Source organism: Zonotrichia leucophrys, chromosome 7 (assembly GCF_028769735.1).
Source record: "Zonotrichia leucophrys gambelii isolate GWCS_2022_RI chromosome 7, RI_Zleu_2.0, whole genome shotgun sequence".
Classification (NCBI taxonomy): domain Eukaryota; kingdom Metazoa; phylum Chordata; class Aves; order Passeriformes; family Passerellidae; genus Zonotrichia; species Zonotrichia leucophrys.
The window spans coordinates 37,587,270-37,611,454 of record NC_088177.1 but is presented as its reverse complement, the minus strand read 5'-3'; the positions used below and the strand labels follow the sequence as shown (position 1 = coordinate 37,611,454).

The 24,185-nt window shown below is 45.8% G+C and overlaps 1 protein-coding gene across 1 annotated transcript in view; it reads left to right on the top strand.

Annotated features, from left to right (window-relative positions):
• Positions 1–2,850: 2,850 nt before the first annotated feature.
• The window catches only part of TRPM8 (transient receptor potential cation channel subfamily M member 8), a 40,667-nt gene continuing 19,332 nt past the window's right edge, over positions 2,851–24,185 (top strand). The window contains exons 1-11 of the mRNA XM_064718437.1: positions 2,851–2,895; positions 7,476–7,580; positions 8,650–8,723; positions 10,131–10,287; positions 13,609–13,786; positions 15,199–15,371; positions 17,096–17,270; positions 18,241–18,308; positions 21,636–21,833; positions 22,629–22,731; positions 23,684–23,802. Of these exons, the coding sequence (XP_064574507.1) occupies positions 2,854–2,895; positions 7,476–7,580; positions 8,650–8,723; positions 10,131–10,287; positions 13,609–13,786; positions 15,199–15,371; positions 17,096–17,270; positions 18,241–18,308; positions 21,636–21,833; positions 22,629–22,731; positions 23,684–23,802 (1,392 nt within the window). The 5' untranslated portion in view covers positions 2,851–2,853. The remainder of the gene's footprint in view (positions 2,896–7,475; positions 7,581–8,649; positions 8,724–10,130; positions 10,288–13,608; positions 13,787–15,198; positions 15,372–17,095; positions 17,271–18,240; positions 18,309–21,635; positions 21,834–22,628; positions 22,732–23,683; positions 23,803–24,185) is intronic.

The window sequence follows — 24,185 nt, the reverse complement described above, 5'->3', positions numbered from 1 at the left end:
GTTCTCTCTGGCAGTCCATGGGGAGAGCTGAGATGAGGGAATGGTCATGATTAGCACTCCACAGAGTAAGTATTAGGTTTTTTTGCCTTTTTGATCCATCATACTTTTAACCATTGGATTCTGTGGAGTCTAAGCTTTGAAACCCCACACACAAACCTCCAGTAAGACACTGCCTTGCAGCAGTGGGATAATAATTATAGAATCCCACAGTGGTGAGGGTTGGAAGGGACCTCAAAGCCCATCTTCTTCCACCCTCTGACGTGGGCATGGCCACCTTCCACTATCCCAGGTTGTTACAAGGTGTGCCCAAAGCTTAGCCAAAAACCCTTTGCTCCTAAAAAGGGATTTCATGGCCAGTAATGATGATCTCAGTGCTGTCAGCCAACGATAGAGTAATAGGACAAGGGGAAGTGGTTTTAAAATGAGAGAAGAGAGATTTAGATGAGATGATAGCAAGAAATTCTCCCCTGTGAGGGCGGGCAGGCCCTGGCACAGGGTGCCCAGAGCAGCTGTGGCTGCCCCTGGATCCCTGGCAGTGCCCAAGGCCAGGCTGGATGGGGCTTGGAGCAGCCTGGGACAGTGGGAGGTGTCCCTGCCCATGGATGGGATGGGATGGGATGGGATGGGATGGGATGGGCTCTTAGGTCCCTTTCAACCCAAACCATTCTGGGATTCTCTGATGTCACTTGATTTCACAGGTACAATTGTCAATTCTGCTCTCACCCACAAAAAGTCACTCTCAAGCTTTCACAGGTTCTGGGAGAGAAAGTGATTTCCTGCCAGCCACAGAATTAAATCCCATTGTAGCTATTTTTGTGCACAGTGGGGGCTGCAGGGCTCAAATCCCCGTAGCTCTTCAGGCACCATTTTCCTTAAAGCTGCTCTCTGGCTTTACACTTCATTTTAAACAATCAGAAGGTGCATTCAGATGCAGAAGAAGCTTTTTTCTTCCCAGTCTCTTCACTGCTCTCAATACAATGGAAAATATTTTTGTATCTATGTGAATTCCCACTTCTTAGTAATACAAGTGCTTGCTGCATTTTGATTGCTGCATAGAGGACAAGGATTCTGATCCTGAGGATGTAAAGCTTTTGCTTGTTCACCAGAAAGACACAGAGCTCTTTGGCCAGGATCCATAACAACACCTTTTCTTTTGGTTGTTCACAAATAGCTCTGTCTGATCCAAACCCAGAATTACATAACTTCTGTAAATTGGGAGAGACAGGAGTGCTGTGCAGTTTGGCAAAATCTCACTGAAATCTCTGCGGGAGTCAGCCCTGATTTTGCTGGAATACAGTAAATATTAACATTTTCCTGTAGATTTGGAATAGCTGTATGTGTATTCTCAAAGCAAGAGTGCAGGAATGCTGGAAAGTGTGAATTATTGCCCACGGAGGTGCTCTTGTCTTTGGGAAATATTGATTACTCTAAGAACTTTCAGGGAGCATTTTTGTCTTATGTTTGGGATACCAAATTTCTTACTTGAGAACAGTAAAGTGGCCCCAAAAATCTCTCTTTTCCAGGCTGGCTCTACCTAAGAGGACCAGGCAGAAGGGTTTGTTCCTCAACTGTGCATTAACATTTTTAGAGGAATATCTGAGCTCTCCATTTATGTACAGAGTAGTTATTTTTCTTGAGAGTTGCCAGCCAGGCAGGTTTCACAGGGCAGTGATTAAGGGACTCTCTGCAGGTATGAACCACAGATTTGTGTTCAGTACTTCAGCGATGTTGCTGCATGACCACAGTGCTGCTGTCCATGAAAACTCTGCTTTAGGGAAACAAGATGCCAGAAAATGAACAGGAGCTATTTAGCTCCTCCTCAGGTTTACCTTCAAGTCCTTGAAATCTGTTTTCTTTATGTTCCTTAGGAGCAGTGGATCACTGCATGTGTTCTGTCTTTCTCCACGCACACGTTTTAGGGAGCTGTTAGATGCTGCCATGTGGGGTGAAGGCCCTAAGCGATAATTCATGAAAATGCACACGTGCACATGCCAAGGTAATGTGAGATTTAAGACAAATAAACCTACCTTCCATCACAGAAGGAAAGATGACTCTGAGACTTAAAATCCTGAAGTGATTTAAGTTTGAAGGGACTCTCAAAACTCAAATTTTCCACCCCATTCCATGGGCAGGGACCCTTCCACTAGACCAGGTTGCTCCAAGCCCCATCCAGCCTGGCCTAAACTGGTCCAAACTGGGTGATTGAAAGGCAGTAGAAGGTTCTCCAGCAGCAAATGGGGTAGCACTGCTTTCTGCAAGGAAGGCGGCCTGGGAGCAATCCATCTCTCCATGGAGCCACTGAATATCACAGCTATAGAAATTGCTTTTACCTGAGTGAAAAGCTTTAAGTCAAAGGCAGGAGAAGACCAGATTACTCCATGCCAAGTGTCAAACAAAAATTAAGGAACTGAGTCTGATTTTTGTTGAGTAAAAACACTTTAAAAATCCTCTATTGCACTCAACAGTGCTTCAACAACCTTGTAGTAAATTAGATTAATAGGTGTTGATTTTACAGCTGCTTCATTATCATCTGCTACATTAAAATCTAATTATTTATTCCCACAAGCGTTTCCTTCTACTCCTGGCTTTTTACTCCTTTTTCACTGCAAAGGAGCTGCAGTGCTATCTGTTTCTGCAGCCCCTGGGCAGCAGCAGGTGGGACAGCAAACATCTCTGTCACAAATAACCCGAGCTGCCATCCCTGCTCCCTGCTGCAATTAAGCCTTCATTAGGAGCTGGTGAATAACTCTGCTGCTCCTGGCCACGATCCCTCCCTCCCTTAAAAGGAAGGCATGACACAGATAAAGGTGGGGCTTTGCCCGCCCGAGTATTTCAGAGCATCCTCTCGGAGTCATGATTGCAGAAGGAGTCCTGGGGCACGTTCTGGACACTGTGGTAAGTCTGTGCTGCTGATTAAATGTGGATTTTTATGTCCTTAAGTGAATATACTTTGGATTTGCTGAAGTTGTGTGAGAGGGTGCAGCTGAAGTTCAGCGCATCCTCTGCTGTAACCTGGAGAGGTTTCATGTAAAGCCAATTTTGGGAATTGTTAAAGCAAATAGTGGCTAAGTGTGTCTGGGAGCTTCCTGAGAATGGAGCTGGTCTTGGTTTTTTTAATTGCAGGCAAGTTTCTGAAAGCCTCTTAATTTTTCTCTTTAGAACTAGATATTTTTTCTCTTTTTTCCCTCTTTTTTAAAGTCACCTCAGGCTGAAGATTTCCTTGGATATGCTCCTTGAATCACCGCGGAAGTTACAGTCTTACACTTTAGAGGATTATTTTGGAGTTTATCCAATGCTTATTATTCTCAATATATGTTGTTTTAAGAAAGTTACACTTCAATGCTTTGAGTATCTTATATATTTAATTTAATGGGTTGGAAATGTGTTAGCAAAAGAATAGTTTGCCTGTTCTGTGGACTGCAGCTGTGTCGCATATTTAAAAATATGTATAACTGCAGTGTTATCTCCAACACTCACCGAGTTAATGAGCATCCTCACTGGTATCAGCTAAACACTGTGTTATCAATGAGGCTTTTCAGAATTTAAAATTAAATACCAGGTTTTCAGGGGGGCTCTTTGCACTCTCACTAACTTTCTTCAGTTTGTTTGTTCGTTCTTATAAATTATTTACTTAAGCAGCAAGGCAAACTTGAAATCCTGTAGTGTTTGGAATTAATAATTTAATGCTCTTGTTCCCTTTTAATCTCCTCGCTGTGCAGTTATGTCCATAGTCACTTTTCTGGTGTTAAATTTTATTAAGCAAATCAACAATGAAAGTAAAGCTGTCAATAAATAAGTTGCGTAGATCCAGACCTAAATGTTATTTCCCTCCGTGGAGCTTTTATCTTGAATTACAGCTTTAAAACCATCTTTACACTGAACATTAATCATATGAAATATTAAGAATGGCTTTCTGGGTTATTAGGAAATACATCTCCCAGTGCAGAATTGCCTGTGTCCTTAAACCAAGTTGCAGTTTCATGGAGTTTCTTGATGCCTGTGGCTGTCAAGGTGTTTTTTCATGTCCCTGTGATGTGTGCCAGCCCTGAGCCCCTCTGTATTTTGTGTACAGCTTCCCCCTTCTCCTTATTATCCTATTTGAGAAGCCTGCCCTGTCAGAGATAACAGTTTTGGAATAAATATTCCCACATTATTGATTACTGTTGCTGACCAGTTTTGGGTCCCTTATTCTCTGCCAGTCGAGTTTTCCTCCTTGGTCACTTTGGGATCACAGATGAAGAGATCACCCAACAAAGGGGTTCAGAGTAAAGGGGGTGGGAGCTGTTAAAAACGGGACCACACTCCTGGGGCTAAAAGTGATTTCAGCATTTACTATGATAAAAAGAAAAGTCCTAAAGCAAGGGGACCCGCAGGCTGAGCAGGAGTGCTCCCGTTGAGGACGGCACTGGGGCTTCTTCAGCAGCCCCCATGTTCCTGGTGGAGAGGTACAAATTCAGTAGGTCAGAAGCCCCTTTTAGTCCTGTTTTTTATCCCTTGGGATTGGTTTTCTTTTTGGATCCTTCATTTGCATGAAGGTTTCAGGCCTTGATTGGCCCATGACAGTTCTGTCCAGGCTGGCTCGTGGTGCACTTTACTGAAGTGTGTTATGGTACGTTGAGTACTGGATTTCTTATAACTACCCTTTTAACCCCTTTTACATTATAATAACTCAACTAACAGTACATGCTTAACAATTATCAACTGTTTTACAACAGTTTCCAACCTATTTTTAGCAGTAGTTATTGTTCCTCTGGGCTGAGGGTCCCAAATTGCTGTGGTGGGGCTCTGTGGAAAGTGATGCCCTCCACTGGTTCTGGTGCCTGCCAACCGTTTGAGGGATTCAATTTATCCCAAAATCCACCCTGAACCTGCCCTGGCCCAGCCTGAGGCCGTTCCCTCTGCTCCTGTCCCTGTTCCCTGGAGCACAGCCCGACCCCCCGGCTGTCCCCTCCTGTCAGGAGCTGTGCAGAGCCACAAGGGACCCCCTGAGCCTCCTTTGCTCCAGGCTGAGCCCCTGCCCAGCTCCCTCAGCCCCTCCTGGGGCTCCATTCCCTGCCCTGGCCATTCTCCAGTGTCCCCTCAGGGTCCCTCTGGCAGTGAGTGCCCAGGGCTGGCCCCAGCCCTGGAGGGGCCTCAGCAGGGCCAGCCCTGGGGACAATCCCTGCCCTGGGGGTGTCACACCACGGCTGGCGCAGCCTGGGGGCCATGACCTCGTGTCCAGCCCTGTCACCCGCACCGCCAGGGCCTTTTCCAGCCCTGTCCCCAGCACTGCCAGGGCCTTTTCCAGCCCTGTCCCCAGCACCGCCAGGGCCTTTTCCAGCCCTGTCCCCCGCACCAGGGCCTTTTCCAGCCCAGTCCCACGCACCAGGGCCTTTTCCAGCCCTGTCCCCTCACTGCCAGGGCCTTTTCCAGCCCTGTACCCAGCACTGCCAGGGCCTTTTCCAGCCCTGTCCCTGCACTGCCAGGGCCTTTTCCAGCCCTGTCCTCCCTGCCACTGCCAGGGCCTTCTCCAGCCCTGTGACCCACACTGCCAGGGCCTTTTCCAGCCCTGTCACCTGCACTGCCAGGGCCTTTTCCAGCTTCCCAGCTGCTCCTCCCTGAGCCTGCAGTGTCCCATGGGCTCACAAGGAGCTGGCCCTTGGCCTTGCTGGCCCATGGATCCCTGTGCAGAGCCTTCCTGCCCTCCAGCAGATCCACATCCCACCAGCTCTGTGTCTGCAGCTCCCTGAGGGTGCCCTCCATCCCCTCAGCCACATCCCTGATAAAGATAAAAATATTAAACAGAGCTGGGCCCAGTACTGAGCCCTGGGGAGCCCCACTGGTGACTGGCCACCAGCTGGATTTAATTCTGTTCCCTCCTTTCTGGGCCCAGCCTTCCAGCCATTCACTTTCCAGCCTTTTTTTCCTTTCCTTGGGTTGAAATCATTCCTGTTCTGTGCAGGAGCTAGGAAGGAGGAGGGGTTTTTTTCTGTGCTCTTCCATCACTTATCAGTGATAGAGTGGCACAGATCCCTGGGCATGCTGCAGAATTTGGGGGAAGCAGCTGAGAGCTTCTGCCATGCACAGTGAACAACATCCAAATTGTGTTTGGATCCTTGATTCTTGTTTGGATCCTGGATTCTTGTTTGGATCCTCAATTTTGTTTGGATCCTCAATTCTTGTTTGGATCCTTGATTTGAATTTGGATCCTAGATTTGTGTTTGGCTCCTCAGTTCATGTTTGGATCCTTGTTTGGTGCTTGGATCCTCTATTTGTGTCTGGATCCTTTTTTGTGTTTGGATCCTTGGTTCATGTTTGGATCCGTTTTTGTGTTGGATCCTTGCTTGGTGTTTGGATCATGCTCCCCCTCAACAGGAAATGTTTTTCAAAGGATTTTAAAAATAACCACAACACATAAATATTTGTGTCTTTGTGGAAAGTTGCTGTTTCTTACTGCTTTGGGGGCTTGCTCACATCACATCCTATCAATTATGTTTACTGAAGCTGCAGCTTCCCACTGCCTGTGCCATTCCTCCTGTGTGGAGTGCCCCAAGGAAATGTTCACACTTGCTGGTTCCTGGCCCTCAGGAGCTCTGTATTTACAGGGTGATGCTTCAGTGATGCTGTGCCTGGAGGGGTGCTTTGTGTGCCATGCAGTGGCAATGTTACCCCAGGGGCAAACTCAGAGTACACAGGCAGGAGAGAAAGAAAACAGTGATGGAAGTACAGGTAGGCTCTGAGCTCCCCATGTTCACTGGCTGACAGCTTTTCTTTCAGGAAAAGGCCTTTGCCAATATTATTCACAGAGTGGCATGAAGGGAATTGAAATATTTATATTATAATAAATATGATTTTGTTCTGTGCTTTGCTGCAAGTGCAGTGATGCTCCTTCAAAGACAGTGACTTCAACACAGAGATCTGCTTCGGAGGGCAATTGAAATGTGTTTGCTTCCACAGGTCACTCCCTAAATTTTGGATCCAATATCCTTTAAATCCACTTGCTCTTTGGTTTGCACATTGACTGTCCTTGTTCCAGGAGTGGGATCAGTGGTGGGTGCTGCTTCTCTAAGCTCCTCTGCTGGGCCAACTGCTTTAACACTGCAGGTTTTCCTCTGTGCCTGAAGCGTTTCTTTAATATCCCCTTTTATTTGCAAATACATTGGATTAAGGACTGTTCATGTATATAAGCCCGAGCTTTCTTATCAGAGACAAAAGAGTTAAAATATGGGAATGAACTGAATGAGATGGCTCTTAAGGTATGTTCCTTTCTCAAAGGATGTTGACTTTGGGGACGGGAAAGATAAAAGAAAGTTTCTTTGTGGTATGGAATAACAGAAAATATATTTTCTAAATTTTTGTTTCTCACTTTAGGAATAATCTCCTTCCTAATTCTTTTTGCTGGATTCAAACAACCTCTTCCTTGCCTTGCTAGGGCACAAAGTGCCCTTGCTGTTGTCTGGTTCTCCTCCATCTCCCCCTCTACCGTGCTTTTCCAGGCTTCCATGGGCAGCATGAGGCACCGAAGGAATGGCAATTTTGAGAGCTCCAGGCTCCTCTATTCCAGCATGTCTCGCAGCATAGACGTGGCTTGCAGCGATGCTGTGAGTACCTGGTACACTCTGCTGTCTTGTGAGGGGCCACAGTGGTGAATTCGCTCAGGTCAGGGCAGGATGTGATGGATTTGTCACTTTCCCCTTTGTGGAGACACTTTCCTAACCAGTGACCCTCAAGCAGCAGCTGACACGGTTAAACCCTGAGGGTTTATTGCCTTCCTTTTGAGCCCTGTAGCTCTTCATTGTGCTTTCTCCATCACTTCTGGTTTTAAACCGCCTCCCAGGTGGCAGCAAGAGACAAATTTGTCTGTGTAAAGAACCAGCTTGATGGCCAAGGCAGCCAACATATGGTTCTGTTAAACATCCTTTCATGCCTGAAAGATTGCTGACTCCAGCAATTGTGTCGCAGATTCTCTGCTCCTGATGGGTTTGCAGAACGCCCTAATATGGCCAATCCTTAGGACTTCAGCAATTGCTTCCCTCTCCTTTTATTTTTTTGGTCTTGCACTGTTGTGACTTTTACTGGTTGAATGCGTTCCCTTCCATTTTCCTTGCTTTGGGTATAATGCTTGTAATGTTTTTTTCGGCTTGGAATAACTTTTTCTACCTGCTGTTTAACCACAAGTGCTGTGTCGAACAACTGAACTATGGCTGCCTGTCTTCCCTTTGTGTCCCAGGTGAAATCTTGCCCTGCAAATCTAACTATACTTAAAAGCAAACAAAAAACCCCCAACACTTCATGAGCAAGTGAGAATTTCTCTTTGCTTTCTTAGCTCACAGAGGCAGATGAGGGATGAATTTGAGTTTCAAGGTTAATAGCAGAGTTAATGGTTAAACAAGCTGGAGAGACTTCACATTTCACTGAGCTCCCATAAAGGAGGACTTGAAGTTGTTCTGAGCTCCTGCTGGGGTCTGTGTGTTGAATTAAAACAGCCCCTACCCTAAAGAACGTTCCAGTGTTCTCTTTTTTACCTTTATTTTTTCTTTTTACCATTGGGAAGAATGTTTGCCATAGTGTTTTAAGCAGTATCTTTGTGTTCACACTGACTGTGATGTTACTGAGGTCTCTTCTGTTTTGTGAGTTATCAGAAATAAACTTCTAAAATTTATCTTCCAGGATTTGGCCAACTTCATCCAAGAAAACTTTAAGAAGAGAGAATGTGTCTTTTTTACAAAGGACACCAAGTCCATGTAAGGAGATATTTTTCTCTTGTTTTTCAAGAATGGGGGGCTGGTGCATGAGGGGATTTCTGTCTGCAAAGGCAGGGAGAAAAGTTTGGGGTTTTTGTTCAGAGCTTGAATCTAGCAGTGCAATCTCACCTCAGTCCCATTGTTTGAGTCACTCCACAAGTAACTTGATGCAAAACTAGGGATCTCATCTTCCAGCAGCTGTGTCACAGGGTTTAATATCAAATTCCCTATTTGAAGCATACCTGGGGCAATGGGATGCTTGAAGGATGCAGCACTGATATTGGTGTATGGCAAAGTGTATGCATGAGAGGTTTGCATAATTTAAATTTTCCTTTTAAACCCAAATCACAAATTTCATGCACAGGCACTAAGTTTTGCTCAGGCTGATGTTCTCTTAAGACAGGGCATTAAACTGGCTCCATTTTCAGGCACAGGTACCAGTGCAGTGCTGGTTTGAGGACCATAATGCTGCTTTGTGGTTTTGGGGTGGTTTTTTTGTCTCAGGAGAAAAGTGATCAAACAAATACAGCTGCAGAAATGCTGATATTGAGCTCTGAGGGCTCTCTGACACCACTCTTCTCTGAAGCTGGGAGGGAAATTAGTCTCATTTCAGAAAGTCTCACTCAGGGTCCTCCTCTGCCACCAAAAATGGGATGTCTGGCAAGGCACCAACAATGGATGGAGGAGCTGGTGCTCATCAGCTTCTCTTCCTGCAAGCCCTCTGGGAGAGGATTGCAGGACTTGCTGGGTTATTTTTGTCTAGGTATTTTTAAGGTAAGCTGGTTTCATTTGCAAGGTACAGCAGAGTAAAAGAAACCTTTCCAAAGGAGACAAGCAGTTCCCCCTGCTCCATGTCCTGTGTGGAAGCAGGAATGCGGGCTGTGGAGAGGACCTTCAAAACCAAGTCAGCCCAGCACCACCACTAAAGCATGCCCTCAAGTGCCACATCCATGTGATTTTGGAATACTTCTAGGGATGGTGGCTGCACCACCACCCTGGGCAGCCTGTGCCAATGCCTGACACCCCTTTCCATGCAATTTTTCCCCCCTGATATCCAATCTGAACTTCCCCTGGCACAACCTGAGGCCTTTTTCACCTGTCCTGTCACTTGTCACCTGGGAGAGGAGATGCAGTGAACTCATCCTGTGTGGTTAAGAGCACAAAGAGGGGAGGAAACCCCTCAGCACAGCCTGGTTCCTGAGCTGGGTTCCTCTTCCCAGTGCTGGGCAGAAGCAGGTTTGGGGGAGGAACCATGATCAGGTGCTGCTCTGCTTTGTCAGGTGCTAAATCCCAGTAGAGTCCCACGCACAACTGGTTCTGTAGCTCCACCTGCTGCTTTCCTTGCTGGCAGAGCTCACTTTTCTGTGCTCAGGGTTCCTCAGGGATGCCTATTCCCTCTTCTTTCAGGGGCAACTTATGTAAATGTGGATACCCTGAAAATCAGCACATAGAGGGCACCCAGGTTAACACCACTGAGAAATGGAACTACAAGAAGCACACCAAGGAGCTGCCTACTGATGCCTTTGGGGACATTCAGTTTGAAAACTTGGGAAAAAGAGGAAAGGTAAGTGGAAATATTAAGGATATTCATGAGGGCCCTGTGGAAGCTCCTCAAAAGCAAGGAAGGTGAAATGGATTTTATTCTGATGGCAGGAGAGAAGCTACAAAGGGCACAAGCTTGTTTTTCAAGCCCTGAAAATAGGTAACAAAGGATAATTCCTTCTGTGTTACTTGTTGGTTAGGCTGGTCATGGGACTGAAAAGAAAATCTCTTTCCAGGCATGGCAGGAGAATGGATGAATGAGAGTGAATGGATATAAAATAATCCCTGAATTATTTTATGTCCTCATAGACCAGCTTGCTCAGGTCTATAAACAATTTAATATTGAATATTTCCCATGGTGGAGAGTTCCGGAAGAATGTAAGATTTCTGTGGAACTTCAAAAGTTTTATTCCATTTGTTGGGGTTTTTTCCTTGTGTTTTTGCTCTGAGCGTGGACAGTGGAGGTGTGGGAAGAAGAAAATAGCTGCTGTTGCCGTTTTTGGTGATTTATACTGGTGCTTGTGAGGAGTCACATGTGGCTGAGCTCATCTGCCTCCTCTAAATGGCTGATATTTAACACCAGTGCAGGTTGCTTGGGACAATCAAAATAATGAGGAAAATCAGAGCCTGCTATGTAAATGAATTTGGTTTGTTTTATGCAAAGTAGCAGAAATAAGAGGCACTTGAGTGGGAAATGAGACTGCAAGTTTCAAATCAGGCTTTAACAGATCCATGTACTTCACATATTTTTTGATGTGCACGTTTTAGCTTTGTCCTGCTTTGTTGTAAGCTGCTGTGTGACTGTAATGGAACAGAAAGTGCTTTGCTCTCTTGCAATATTTCAAACTTCTCAAAGGTTAAATGTTCTTTCCTTAGGTTGTGTCTTCCCCACTTCCAACTCTGGGAATCAGTTCATGGGCCCTCATTTGTTTCATGTGGGCTCTCAAGGCCACTGTGCATATTTCAGAGCATTCTTTGTTCAAACACTGCACATAGGTCTCCTAGTCCATCCCACTGGAATGTTGGCTGGAATCACATTGTAATTCCCTGCTCTTATTCCCTACACAGCAAGGCACCTGCTGCTCCTGAAGATTGCCAAGTGTTTTCTATGGATGCACAGCAGGGAGAACTTCAAACTCAGGGTGACCTGAGAATTGCTGTCAATTACCAGTGAGGGATGGGAAGTTTTATACCCTGAACTGTGCTTCTCAGGACACACCAGTCCAGAAAAGTTCTGAGCAGAAATGAGACGTGAATAAACCCATAAAGAGGTTTGAGGACAGGCTGGGAGAGCTGGGGGTGCTCACCTGGAGAGGAGAAGGCTCCAGGGAGAGCTCAGAGTCCCTAAAGGGGCTCCAGGAGGGCTGGAGAGGGACTGGGGAAAAGGGATGGAGGGACAGGACACAGGGAATGGCTGCCACTGCCAGAGGGCAGGGATGGATGGGAGATTGGGAATTAGGAATTGTTCCCTGGCAGGGTGGGCAGGCCCTGTCACTGCCCAGAGCAGCTGTGGCTGCCCCTGGATCCTTGGAAGTGCCCAAGGCCAGGCTGGATGGGACTTGGAGCAGCCTGGGACGGTGGAAGGTGCTCATGGCAAGGATGAGACTAAAGAATCTTTAAGCTCCCTTTCAGCCCAAACCACTCTGGGATTCTATAAAATCCCACCCTCTGTAAGTCCAACTTTTGAGCTCTTCGTTTCTGCAGTGCTGCTCATATCCTGTAACACCCACGAGCATCTCAGTCGCTGCATTTACTGTTCAGGGAGCCCAGAGCCCAGAAAGGCTTCCCGAATCCCATCCCTGGCTGGGAGCAGCATCCATCAGCACCACGAGATGGCATCCTTGCACTTCGCAGGAGAGAGGGGCTGAGCCCAGCAGTTCACCGGCTGCCCTGGAGCTGACACTTCGCTATGGGCAGGGTATATTTCCTGGTAGCTCCCCCCTCTCCTATAGGGGTTCCCCTCCAGAAAAACACCCAAAGCTTCGTGAGACTGAGGCTTCTTAGGGCAGAAGCTGTGTGAGTCCCTCAGCTCTCCTGTGTAGCTGCTGGAGCCTGCTCAGCATCCTCTGTGATGCCCTGAATGCTTTAACTCCTTCTGGGAACCTGTCTTGGAGCACAGGAATATTTTTATTCAAGTTCAGTGTCTCTTAGGTGGTGACATTTCCTTCTCGAAGTAATCCTTTCATTTTGCTCTCCTGCAAGTACTGGGCAATCAACATTAAATCCTCTATGGTTCAGGTCCAAGCTCCTCCTTTTCATCTCCTGATTTGGCTTGTGCGGCCATGAATGTCTTCCAAAAGTGATGAAAAAGTGAAGGGGCTTTTAAATAGCAAAGCATGACAAGGCCAGAGAAGCTTTTAAATAAATGGAGACATGTTAAGTCTACCTGAAGCTAAATTATGTCTCTTAGGTGCTTTTTGGCATCTTTGTAGAGTGTTCAAGCTTTACTACAAATTTGATGTATTTGTTTTGTCTTGTACTTGAAGCACTGGAGTGGGTAAGTGTTGTGATAGGGACACCTCTCACACGGAGCCTGGAATTTATTTGAATAGTATAATCAAAATACAACTGTCATTATGATTATTAGTTCACTTTCAACAATGCTGCCTCTGATTCATAATCCAAGCTTTAAATAGCACCACTGGAGTTAGTTGCTGTAGTGGTGGTGTGTTCATCCTTGCAGAGCTCCTCTGAAGCCCAAGGTCATTGCTTATTGTGTTTGCTGAGAAATGCCCCAGTGAAGGCAGGAATTATGCATCTGACTCCATGTTCTCAGAAAACTAATTTGTTATTTTATAATACTATATTATATTAAAGAATGCTATACTATACTAAAGAATACAGAAAGGGCAATTACTGAATGCTAAAAAGATAATAATGAAAACTCGTGACTTTCCAGAGTCTGACACAGCTTGGCCCTGATTGGCCAAAGAGCCAAAACAACTCCCAGCAGAACCCAATGGAACAATCACCTGTGGGTGAACAATCTCCAAACACATTCCACATGAGCACAGCACAGGAGAAGCAAATGAGATAAGAATTGTTTTCCTTTTCTCTGAGGCTCCTCAGCTTCCCAGGTGAAAAACCCTGGGTGAAGGGATTTTTCTGAGAATGTGAATGCCACAACTGCTCTTGCCCTCTCTAGAGGAAGCTGGGCTGGGTGCCTGGTTGTAGGTGAAGGATAAAGGTGCTTCAGGGGAAGAAACAAGGATTTCATCATCACCTTTCCTTTCATCTCCTGGCTGCTGGAAGGAGGCTGAGCAGCAGAGAAGAAAATGGTGGTTGTTCCCAGCCACCTCGATTTATCTCCTGTATGTTTGTTCTCCTGTTTTCTCTCCCCAAGTACATCCGCCTGTCGTGTGACACAGACTCTGAGACCCTCTACGACCTCATGACCCAGCACTGGAACCTGAAGACCCCCAACCTCGTCATCTCCGTCACCGGTGGCGCCAAGAACTTCGCGCTCAAGCCCCGCATGCGCAAGATCTTCAGCAGGCTGATCTACATCGCCCAGTCCAAGGGTGAGCACCTGCTGCTGGGCCTCTGCCACCTCACTGCTGCACTGCAGGGCTGCAGGGGCAGCGGCTCCAAGGGTCTGGGGGAGAGCAGAGTGTTCATTTGGCTGCTGCACTTGTGATTAATTAAAAATATGGATGTTGATCTAGTACCGATATCCAACTGTGACGGACAAAGACTCTCTAGCAGTTTAAAGCTAGAAAGTGTATGTTTATTATGGGATAGCTCCCAAATACACACCACAATTTACAGGTGATTACAGAGTCCTTTTATCTATACAAGTATTGAATACCCAAAATACAAATGTATATTCATAACTTTGCTGCATCCCATTCTCTGTTTCATATGGTAATTAGTTCAAATTCATTCATATGGTAATTAGTTCAACCATTAAGCTTGCATAGTTTGTTCCTTGGAATGGGTCAGTGGTCTCTTTCATGGGGAGGGGGTCCCAAAATGAGGAAGTAAATGAAGTCTTCCTCGTTCTGACCTTTCTGCCTTTTCAATGCAGATATGACAAATGAACCCTTGGTAGAACTCCCATTCCCGTCTTCAATTGGTTTCAGAACAGAGGAGGCCACAATTGTCTTATGTTCCTAAAAGCCATTTATCAGTTTCTATATTCTTCATTATAAACCCAGCTAACCAAACATTATGTTGACAAGCAATCAATTATTAGTTAACCACTAACTCTTAACTGTGATGGTGTTCACAGGGGTCCCAAGATCAGGGAAGAGATGAGAATCTTGACTCCATGTATCAGAAGGCTTGATTTATTATTTTATGATATATATTATATTATATTAAAACTATACTAAAAGAATAGAAGGATTTCATCAGAAGGCTAGCTCAGAATAGAAAAAGAATGATAACAAAGGCTTGTGACTGGCTGAGACAGTCTGGACAGCTGGGCTGTGATTGGCCATTGATTAGAAGCAACCACATGAGACCAATCACAGATGCACCTGTTGCATTCCACAGCAGCAGATAACCATTGTTTACATTTTGTTCCTGAGGCCTCTTGGCTTCTCAGGAGAAAAAATCATAAGGAAAGGATTTTTCAGAAAAGTTGTCTGTGACACTTAACTTCATCAGGGCCTACCCATTTACTTTGATTAACTCCAACAAAGCTTATCTCTAACTAAAACCTCAGCTCCTGTAAAATCCCTAAATTCCTTAAAGTTTACATCTCACCTGGGACATGTGTGGCATTAATGGTTTGGAAGTAGCGGGAGTGGGATTTAGGGGAGTGGACTCAGGGGCGCCTGTGATAGCATAAGTGAGTTGTATAGCATCTCTCTTGTGCTCAATTGAAGAGCCACCCCCAAGGTCACAGAAGGGGTTTGGTTATGTCTTTGATGCCGTGGCAGGGTGGGTGTTGGGCTGTGCCCCCCCAGGTGAGCGCGTGTTGTTCCAGGAGCCTGGATCTTCACCGGGGGAACGCACTACGGGCTGATGAAGTACATCGGGGAGGTGGTCAGGGACAACACCATCAGCCGCAGCTCCGAGGAGAACGTGGTGGCCATCGGCATCGCCGCCTGGGGCATGATCTCCAACCGGGAATCGCTCATCCGCACCGCCACCAGCGACGTAAGGAGCAGGGCATGGCGCGTGGGAAGGGTGAAAGCTTCACAAAACAGTCTCACAGATATGTGTGCTTGGCAGAAAGGTTTTTACATGTAGAATCTGAAGAAGGAATAGAAATGAAAGCAAGTTTTGATATAGAAGAAAAGAATTGCTGAGCCAGCATTACTGGCTAACCAAGGAGGCAAAGGGTGTGTTAGTTAGAAGGGGTTTTTATGGCTTAGAGCAAAGGATAAACCCACCCCAAACAAGAAGATGTTTTTACCAAGCAGAAAGAGAGCACAGGCAAACAACTCAGCAAATGCTGCAAGTAGAAAAAAGGTCTCAGAATTTTCCACTGCAAGAAAACTGAAAAACAACTTCTAGCTTAAACTGTAATGTGCTGACTTTTAGTGATTGGAGGACAGTAACATGAATATGAACAGTAACATGAACATAATTATAGCAGTTATGATAGGCTGTAGGTAAAAATTAAGGTATAGATTGGTTCTACTGTATTAAGATGCTCAGCAAAGAAAAGTATATAATGCAGTGTAACCAAAACCAAAGGGTCTCCAGGCCTGCCTGCAGCTGGAGCTGACACCTGTAGGCACAGCTCTGTCACCCACAACCCTGGATTGCTGTGACATTTTGGATGGAAGAAACTGCATTTTGAAGAGCTGCCTGGAGTCCCACGTCCCTCATTCAGGCTCCTACAATGGGGTTATTAATGAGCTTAAAATTAAGGTTGGACAAACTGGGACTTCTAAGAGCCCAGCTGTCAGCCCAGTGCTGCCATCATATTCAGTTTAACCACATCCTCAAGTGCTGCATGGATAGGTTGGTGGGGAAAGAAAGAGGAGGCTCGGCCTCAAAACGTCGGGAATTCTTCCCAGAATAGGAGCAAAGTAAAATGTTCTCATGCCCAAGTTAGTCACACACATCAGGCCTGGTGAGGAGGATTTCAGCTGTGCCAGGTTTTGGCATGTCCGTGTGGGAGTTCAGCTGCTCTGACTCCGTGTCTGGCATTGCTTTAGGGAATAACCCACTCCCATGGTTATTCCAGCTCTGAAATCCCTGTGCACTCCCCCACAGCAGGGCTTCCCATGAGCTAAGGCACATGGTGGGTACCTGCTGCTGCTGTTTAGGATCTTCATTACAGAATCACAGAATAATGAGGCTGGAAGATAATGAAAAAAGGAAAATCAAAGGTCTTAGCAGGAAATTCTTAAAAAGCTTTTGGGTGTGCTATTTTTTGGATTTGGTTGGTTTGGGTTTTTCTTTTTTTTTTTTGTTTTTTGGGGATTTTTTTGGGACTGTCTCTCAAACACTAGCTCCTAGAGGTTACAGACTTCTTACCTTTCTTTTATGATAGAAATGTGAACTCAAAGGTTCTGTCTTGAGTTTGTGATAAGAACCTTTCTCTGAGACTCCTAACACCTCGCCTAGGCTATAGCACCAAGTGCCATGTCCAGTCTTTTTTTAAACACATCCAGAGATGGTGATTCCACCACCTCCCTGGGAAGAGCATTCCAGTACTTTATTATTGTTCTGGTGAAAAATTTCTTCCTAATTTCCAACCTATCCCTTCCCTGACATAGCTTGAGACTGCTGTCCTTCCTGTCAGAAGGGTTAACCCCCCTTGTCTCTTGTCCGCCAAACACGACAGAACACCTCTGAAAAACTGTCCCACCACATAAATAAAGTGTGTGTGTCCTTGAATCTTTGCCAAACACACTGTGTGCCCCCAGGGGAGCTACTTGGCCCACTACATCATGGATGACCTGAAGAGAGACCCCCTGTACTGCCTGGATAACAACCACACCCATCTGCTGCTGGTGGACAACGGCACCCACGGGCACCCCACCACGGAGGCCAAAGTGCGGACCCAGCTGGAGAAGTACATTTCAGAGAGGGTCATCCCAGGTATCCTCCTCCTCCTCCTCCTCCTGCTGCCTCTGCATGCTCTGGGGCACAGCCACAGTGACTTCCTTGGAAAAAGAAAGCACTGGCAGCATCCTGTGGCTGCTGAGCTGGAAGGTTCACAGTGTGTGTGTGAACTGCAGTGCATCTGGAGCTCTGTCAGGAGCAGCACCTTCCCTCATCTGCCTTTCTGTGTGTCCTTTGTGGCACAGGAAATGCTTCATTTCAGCCACACAGCCCTTCCCTCCCTTCCTCTTAAAGCTGGCCCTTCTATATCCATCCCCTCTGTCACTGAATTCCAAGTAGCTGGAGCAATGTTACACAGAAGCTGAAGTTAGGCTTTTCCCAAAATATTTATTTATGAGGATGATTGAGCCACCTGCAACCTACTGCTAAATAATTTCTCTTTCACCCACTTCTTTACAAAAAAAAAAAAAAAAAAAAAAAAATCAAACACCTTAGCTATAAATTCTTAAAAAGCTTTTGTGAGTGTTGTTGTTTGGGTTTGGTTGTTTTGGGTTTTTTTTTTGGAATGTCTCTCAGACACTAGCTCCAGTTACAGAATTCTTACTTTTCTTTTACAATTGGAAATGTGAACTCAGAGGTTCTGTATCTTGAGTTTGTGATAAGAACCTTTCTCTGAGACTCGACATTTTATTGTGTTTATCTGCTCCTTTGACTCTCTGAGTCAAAGGAGCAGATAAATAGAATAAAATTGCATTTTAAGGCCTTCAGAGATAGCAAGAATTAGGCTTTCTAGAAGGGAAAAACTTCTGTTGGAGAAGGGTGTCTGAATGTTAGGCAAAACTGAGTTTTTATTAAGAACAGCTGTTAGTAACTCTGGCAAAATCAACAGCAAACTAGTATTTGCATGAATGGCTTAGAAATTCTTTCATTGTACTCAGGAAAAAAAAAAAAGTTGTTCAAACTGCATTAATTGATTTTTCTTTTTTTCTTTTGGCATATTTCACAGAATCTAATTATGGTGGGAAGATCCCAATTGTGTGTTTTGCCCAAGGTGGTGGGAAGGAGACTTTGAAAGTAGGTTCATTTCTTTTATTTATTTCCAGGAATGACAACAGGGGCATTGCTCTGGTATTTAAGACTGATTGCTCCAAAAGAAACTTGATGAAATAGACAGTGCTGTTATTTACAGAAGCTTGCCTTGCACTTGCTACAGAAGGACCTTGTTTGCAATTTAAGCTTTTGAAGTTTGTTTCTGTTAAAATTTCTCTGCAAAGTTTCTGCCTTGGGCTGACATCCTGGAAAAGTATTGGCTGGGACAGTTCAGTTGTCTCAGTTCTTCCACACCCCAGAATGTGAAGGGACATTAAAGACCACCCAATTCCATGGGCAGGGACACCTTCCACTATCCCAGGTTGCTCCAAGCCCCATCCAGCCCAGCCTTGGACATTTCCAGGGATCCAGGAGCTTCTCTGGGCACCCTGTGCCAGGGTCTGCCCACCCTCCCAGTGAATCATCTCCTAATGTAAATATAAATATAAATATAAATATAAATATAAATATAAATATAAATATAAATATAAATATAAATATAAATATAAATATAAATATAAATATAAATATAAATATAAATATAAATATAAATATAAATATAAATATAAATATAAATATAAATATAAATATAAATTTCTCCCCTTGTAGTTTAAAACCATACCCTCTCGTCCTATCACTATCTACCCATGTAAAAAGTTTCTCTCCCTGTTTCTTATAAGTGCATTTTAAATACATTTGGAGTCTAGTTTTGATCTAGAGCTGGTTTAAGTCTTGGCAGCTGAGCAGGGCAGGAGGGCTCTGCTGACTCTGACCCCTACAAGGAGAAGAACCAGGCATCACCTTCAAACAGAGGACAGGCAGGAGGAGGCTGAACAGAGCAAAGAAATTCCTTGAAACAGGATGTGTAAGTGACTCTGAGGGGAGGGGGAAAGGGAGATCCCTTCTAAATCTCTCTCAGGGTTAACCCAGGGTTGGAACTTGCCCATCCACCTTGCCAGAGTAAGGATGAGTGGCCTGAGGGAGCAAAGGGACCTGCCCAGGGCTTTCAGAGTGAGGGGATGTGGAGTCAGGCCGTGTGGGAAGGGAACAGGAACAGGGAGGACAAGCTCTGACCAACTGCAGGAAGAGCTGGTTTAGCCTGTACAGAGAGCTGGATTGTGCAAGAGAGTAGGATCTTGCAAAAATAAAGTTGAAGCAGCATTATATTTATGGTTTTGTTTTTGTAGGTGTTATCTTGGTACTTCCTGTTCTCACCAGAGCTGTGCTGTTACTGTCAAGGTTAATCAAATTTTGCTTGTCAGGAGGATAAACAATGTGATTTCAGAGCACGATCTCTGCTACCACTGTGTTGCTGGTGTTAATCAGTTGGTCTGAATCAGAGTGTGAAATTCCAGATTGCTATCCCAGCCTCCCTGTATGTTCCCTGGGGGGTTAGCTCCATTAACATGATGAATTTTGTGTTTGCCCAGTTGTAGATAGATTCAGATGCAGTGTTAATCAGAGGTCCTGAGATGAAATGAAGCATCCAGTCATGTTTTAGAGGAAAGCTGTGCTCAGAGGGTTGTGTTGAATATGCCCATTTCCTTTTAGCTCCAAATTGCTGATGTTTGAGAAAGGATTCGGCCATCACTGAAGGAGCTGACTGACTGCCAGGTGCTGTAGCTGTGCAGACTTATGATTTCACATTTTTTGGAGAGACCTCAAACACACTGTTCAGCAGTGATACAGAGTTAGTAGCTGCCTAACCAGAATGAGTAAAAGCCTTGTGAAATCAAATGCATAATTCCTGGCAAGAGTTTCCTCTGGGAAGTACCTGGATGATGGTTCAGTTAGGGGTTCATGCCTCTCTCTTGGCTCTTTCATAGGATCATAATAACATTGAAGTTGGAAAAGATCTCTAAGATCCCATGGTCAATTTAGTACCATTATCATGTTCACCACCAAACCATGTCCTCAGGTGCTACATCCACACATTTTTTGAACACTTCAGGAATAGTGACTTCCATAAGCAGCCTGTTTCAGTTCTTGATAACCCTTTCAGTGAAGAATTTTCTGTGATATCCAACCTAAACCTCTCCTGGTGCAACCTGAGGCTGGTTTATGTCATGCCGAGTTTTTATTTCTCAGTGTGGGAAGTGCACTGAGCTATTCTGAGGTGAAGCCTTTTTTCAAGGAGTAAACTGAGTCTCTGACCAGCCCAGATGTCTCAGCAGAGTCCATGCTGTGGATGTCTGTCCTTGCCATGCCTCGGTCCTGGCAGTGCTGGCCAGGAAAGGCTCCCCCTTCCTCAGCTTCTGTGGCTGGTGCATGATGACAAGAATCAGCATTAGTGAGGGAGAGGTAAAACTGCTCCAAGCTTCTGTTTGAAATTTCCCTGTGATGTAAAACATGCACTTTAGCTGAACCCTTCTTTAGAAAACCCCTTTCATCTAGCTGATAAGAAAAGCCTCCTTGCCTTTGTCAGAGACCTGCTCCAGTTGACAGGAGGAATGTGTGCACGGTTTTGATGACTGAGTTGATTTTTTTGTTGTTTTTGTTCTCTAGAAACTCTCTTAACTAAGAGCTGTTCTGTTTTTTCAGTGCTTGGTGATAACTTGCATTGACTCCCTTTGTGCAATTTGCTGGCAGCAGCTCATGCTGTGTCTCTGTTCTCAGTGTAGGGATGCAAATGAAATCAGTGTCTCCTATGGTCTTTGCCTTAATGGGTTAATGGTCCTTCCAGCACGATTCCAGCAGATTTTTGTCTTGCTGTTAATCCATGTACAATGTTGCTGTGTGAGAAATCATGTCAGTGGCTACTTGGAGACTTTCAGTAACATTAGAGTTTGATGTTCTTGTGATGCTACAGAAGTGATCTCTCTGTAAAACACTGCTGCTGCTGCCTCCAGCAGATAAATCCAGAGCCCTTGGTCTCAGCTGAGCGATGCTGAGCCATAAAGCAGCAGGGGCTGTGGCAGGGCAGCACTGTTGTGTGACCTGAATGCCATTTCCCCTTGGCTGCTGTCCTGATCTGCTGATGCACTCTCAAGCTGAGCAGCCTGGCCTAGTGGAAGGTGACCCTGCCCATGGCAGGGGGGGAACAAGATGTGCCTTGAGGTCCCTCCCTACACAAATTGCTCTGTGATTCTGTGAAAGTTTGGCAGATGGTGATTTCTGACCCTCAGTCTCTCTGGGGCTCTCAGAGCCCTCTCTCATCAGGTGATGATGCTTTAAAGCATTGTCACTGGTAAAGCATCAGTGGATAATAATGAAAATACTGCTGTGGGCTGTGGGTTTCTGTTGTTCTCCAGCCCTCCTTACTCAATAGCAGGCTCCAGCAGCATTCATGCTCCTCTCCCCGTGTGTCCCCAGTCCATCAACGTGGCCATCAAGAGCAAGATCCCGTGTGTGGTGGTGGAGGGCTCGGGGCGCATCGCCGATGTCATTGCCAGCCTGCTGGAGGCCGAGGGCACGCCGGCCTCCTCCTGTGTCAAGGAGAGCCTGCTCAGGTTCCTGCCCCGCACCATCTCCAGGCTCTCCGAGGAGGAGACGGAGAGCTGGATCAAGTGGGTGAGTTGGTGCTGTGGGAGGAGGGAGCAGATGCTGCCTTCCAAGACAGGGGTGTTGCTGTCTGGTGGTACCCACGGGCTGTGCAGGGCTCCTGGTCATGCTACAGCTGTGCAGATTCAAAAAAGGAACATTCTCCATCTGTATGGATTGGGACAAAGGTATTGTGGGGGCTGCAATCAGGTCAGCAGGTGTGTGGTGACAGGAAAGCTAAGAAGGTTCCAGGAGGATCTCTTCCCTGTGGAGGGGGGAGCTGCTGAAGGCAGTGTTTGTTCCCTGTCTGGCCACTCTCCTCACAGCTTCTGCTGGGCTGCCCTGGAGTGCACCTCCTCCTGCATCAGAAATGGACAAGATTATTTGTCTTCTGTGTGCTGAAATGAAATGAACTCTACAAAGTTTCATTATGGGAAAAATTATCTGGTTTTGACAAAGCACGAGGAGCTAGAGACTGTTCTCTAACAAGCTGCTTCACATAAGCTGAAACTTGTGCTGTCACAATCTTTTCTACTTTAAGAGTCACTTCTAATTACTGAGATTATATCTTCTTGTTGAAGATGATCTGCATAGGGGAATCACAGTTATTTGCTGTGTTTTCAGAGGATAATTAATATTGTCCTTTGGTGACTTTAAAATCAAGCTCATTATCTACTTTTATTTGGGTTTCTTTAAATTTCTTAAAACCCAGGACTGATGAGAAGCAGCTTTGCTATGATGTAGTGACAAATTTCTTTTTAATAGGATATCTGCTACTAAACAGCCTTGATAGCTTTGAAACACAACTTTTCTTTTTTTTTGTAGATCAAAGAAGTCCTTGAGAGCCCTCATTTACTGACAGTGATCAAAATAGAAGAAGCTGGAGATGAAATTGTGAGCAATGCCATTTCCTTTGCCCTGTACAAAGGCAAGTCATTGTTTTTCTGAGTTTGTTTGGAGGTTTAAAAATAAATGGGGAAAGGATGGCTGTTTATTCTCTAGAATAAGTTTCCTTAGAGCAGTGCCATCTCTCTAGAGATGGCTCCTGCCACAGTGTGGGGCCTGCTTGCCTCTGAAGGGGTGTGGGCAGGCTGCAGCAGCAGCATGAGATCTCTCAGGGTGGGAAAGATCCAAACCAGGTAATTGGGAAGGCATTTTGGAGAGCCCTGGGGATGCTGACAGGGCCCCACTGGGAATCCTGCAGGATCTCCCTTGTGTAGAGAGTGCAGGACTCTGAGGAGCCTGAAGGAAACATTGTGCTGTTCTTGGTCATGAGGCTGTTTTGTGGCCTGTCTTGGGCCATAAATACATCCCTGAGCCTCCAGCATCCTCCAGGTCCCAGCTGGGAAGATGTGCATGGGTGTGGGAAAAGCCCCTTGGAAGGAGTCTTGTCCTGGCAGTGTGTCACTGTCACATTTTCTGAAAAATCCCTTTGCCCAGGATTTTCTCCTGGGAAGCTGAGGAGCCTCAGAGAAAAAGAAAAACAATTCTTATCTCATTTGCTTCTCCTGTGTTGTGCCCACATGTGGAATGTGGTTGGAGATTGTTTATCCAACAGATGATGGTTCCATTGGGTTCTGCTGTGAGTTGTTTCGGCTCTTTGGCCAATCAGGGCCAAGCTGTGTCAGACTCTGGAAAGAGTCAGTAGTTTTCATTATTATCTTTTTAGCATTTAATAAGTATCCTTTCTGTATTCTTTAGTATAGTTTAGTTTAGTATTTTTGAATATAATATGATAAAGTAATAAATTAGCCTTCTGAGAACATGGAGTCAGATTCATCATTCCTGCCTTGGTCTGGGAACCCCACAAATACAGTAGTAGTGAGAAGCAGAGATGATAAATATGGCTGGCCTTGACCAGGGGTTGTTCTGCTCTGCAGCTTTCAGCACCAACGAGCACGACAGGGACAACTGGAACGGGCAGCTGAAGCTGCTGCTGGAGTGGAACCAGCTGGACCTGGCCAGCGATGAGATCTTCACCAACGACCGAAACTGGGAGGTACAGCCCCCTCTGAGTGAGTGCAGGGGCTCTGGGGAGGGACTCAGCCCAACAGGAGCCCCCCTGTCCCAGCACCTCAGCCTCTGTGCCCTCCTGCTCCTGCACTGACACATCCACTCAGCCTGGAGAAGAGGAGGTCTGACCTCCTTGGGAGCTGCTGCTTCCTCACGAGGGGCAGCTCCCATCTCTGCTGTGACAGGGACAGGACCCAGGGAGCAGCTGGAGCTGTGTCAGGGGAGGCTCAGGCTGGATAGTCTTTCCCCAGAAAAGGATATTCTTTCCCTGGGCACTACCCAGGCTCCCCAGGGAATGGGCACAGCTCCCAGGCTGCCAGAGCCCAAGGAACATCTGAACAATGCCCCAGGGATGCACAGGGTGGGGTT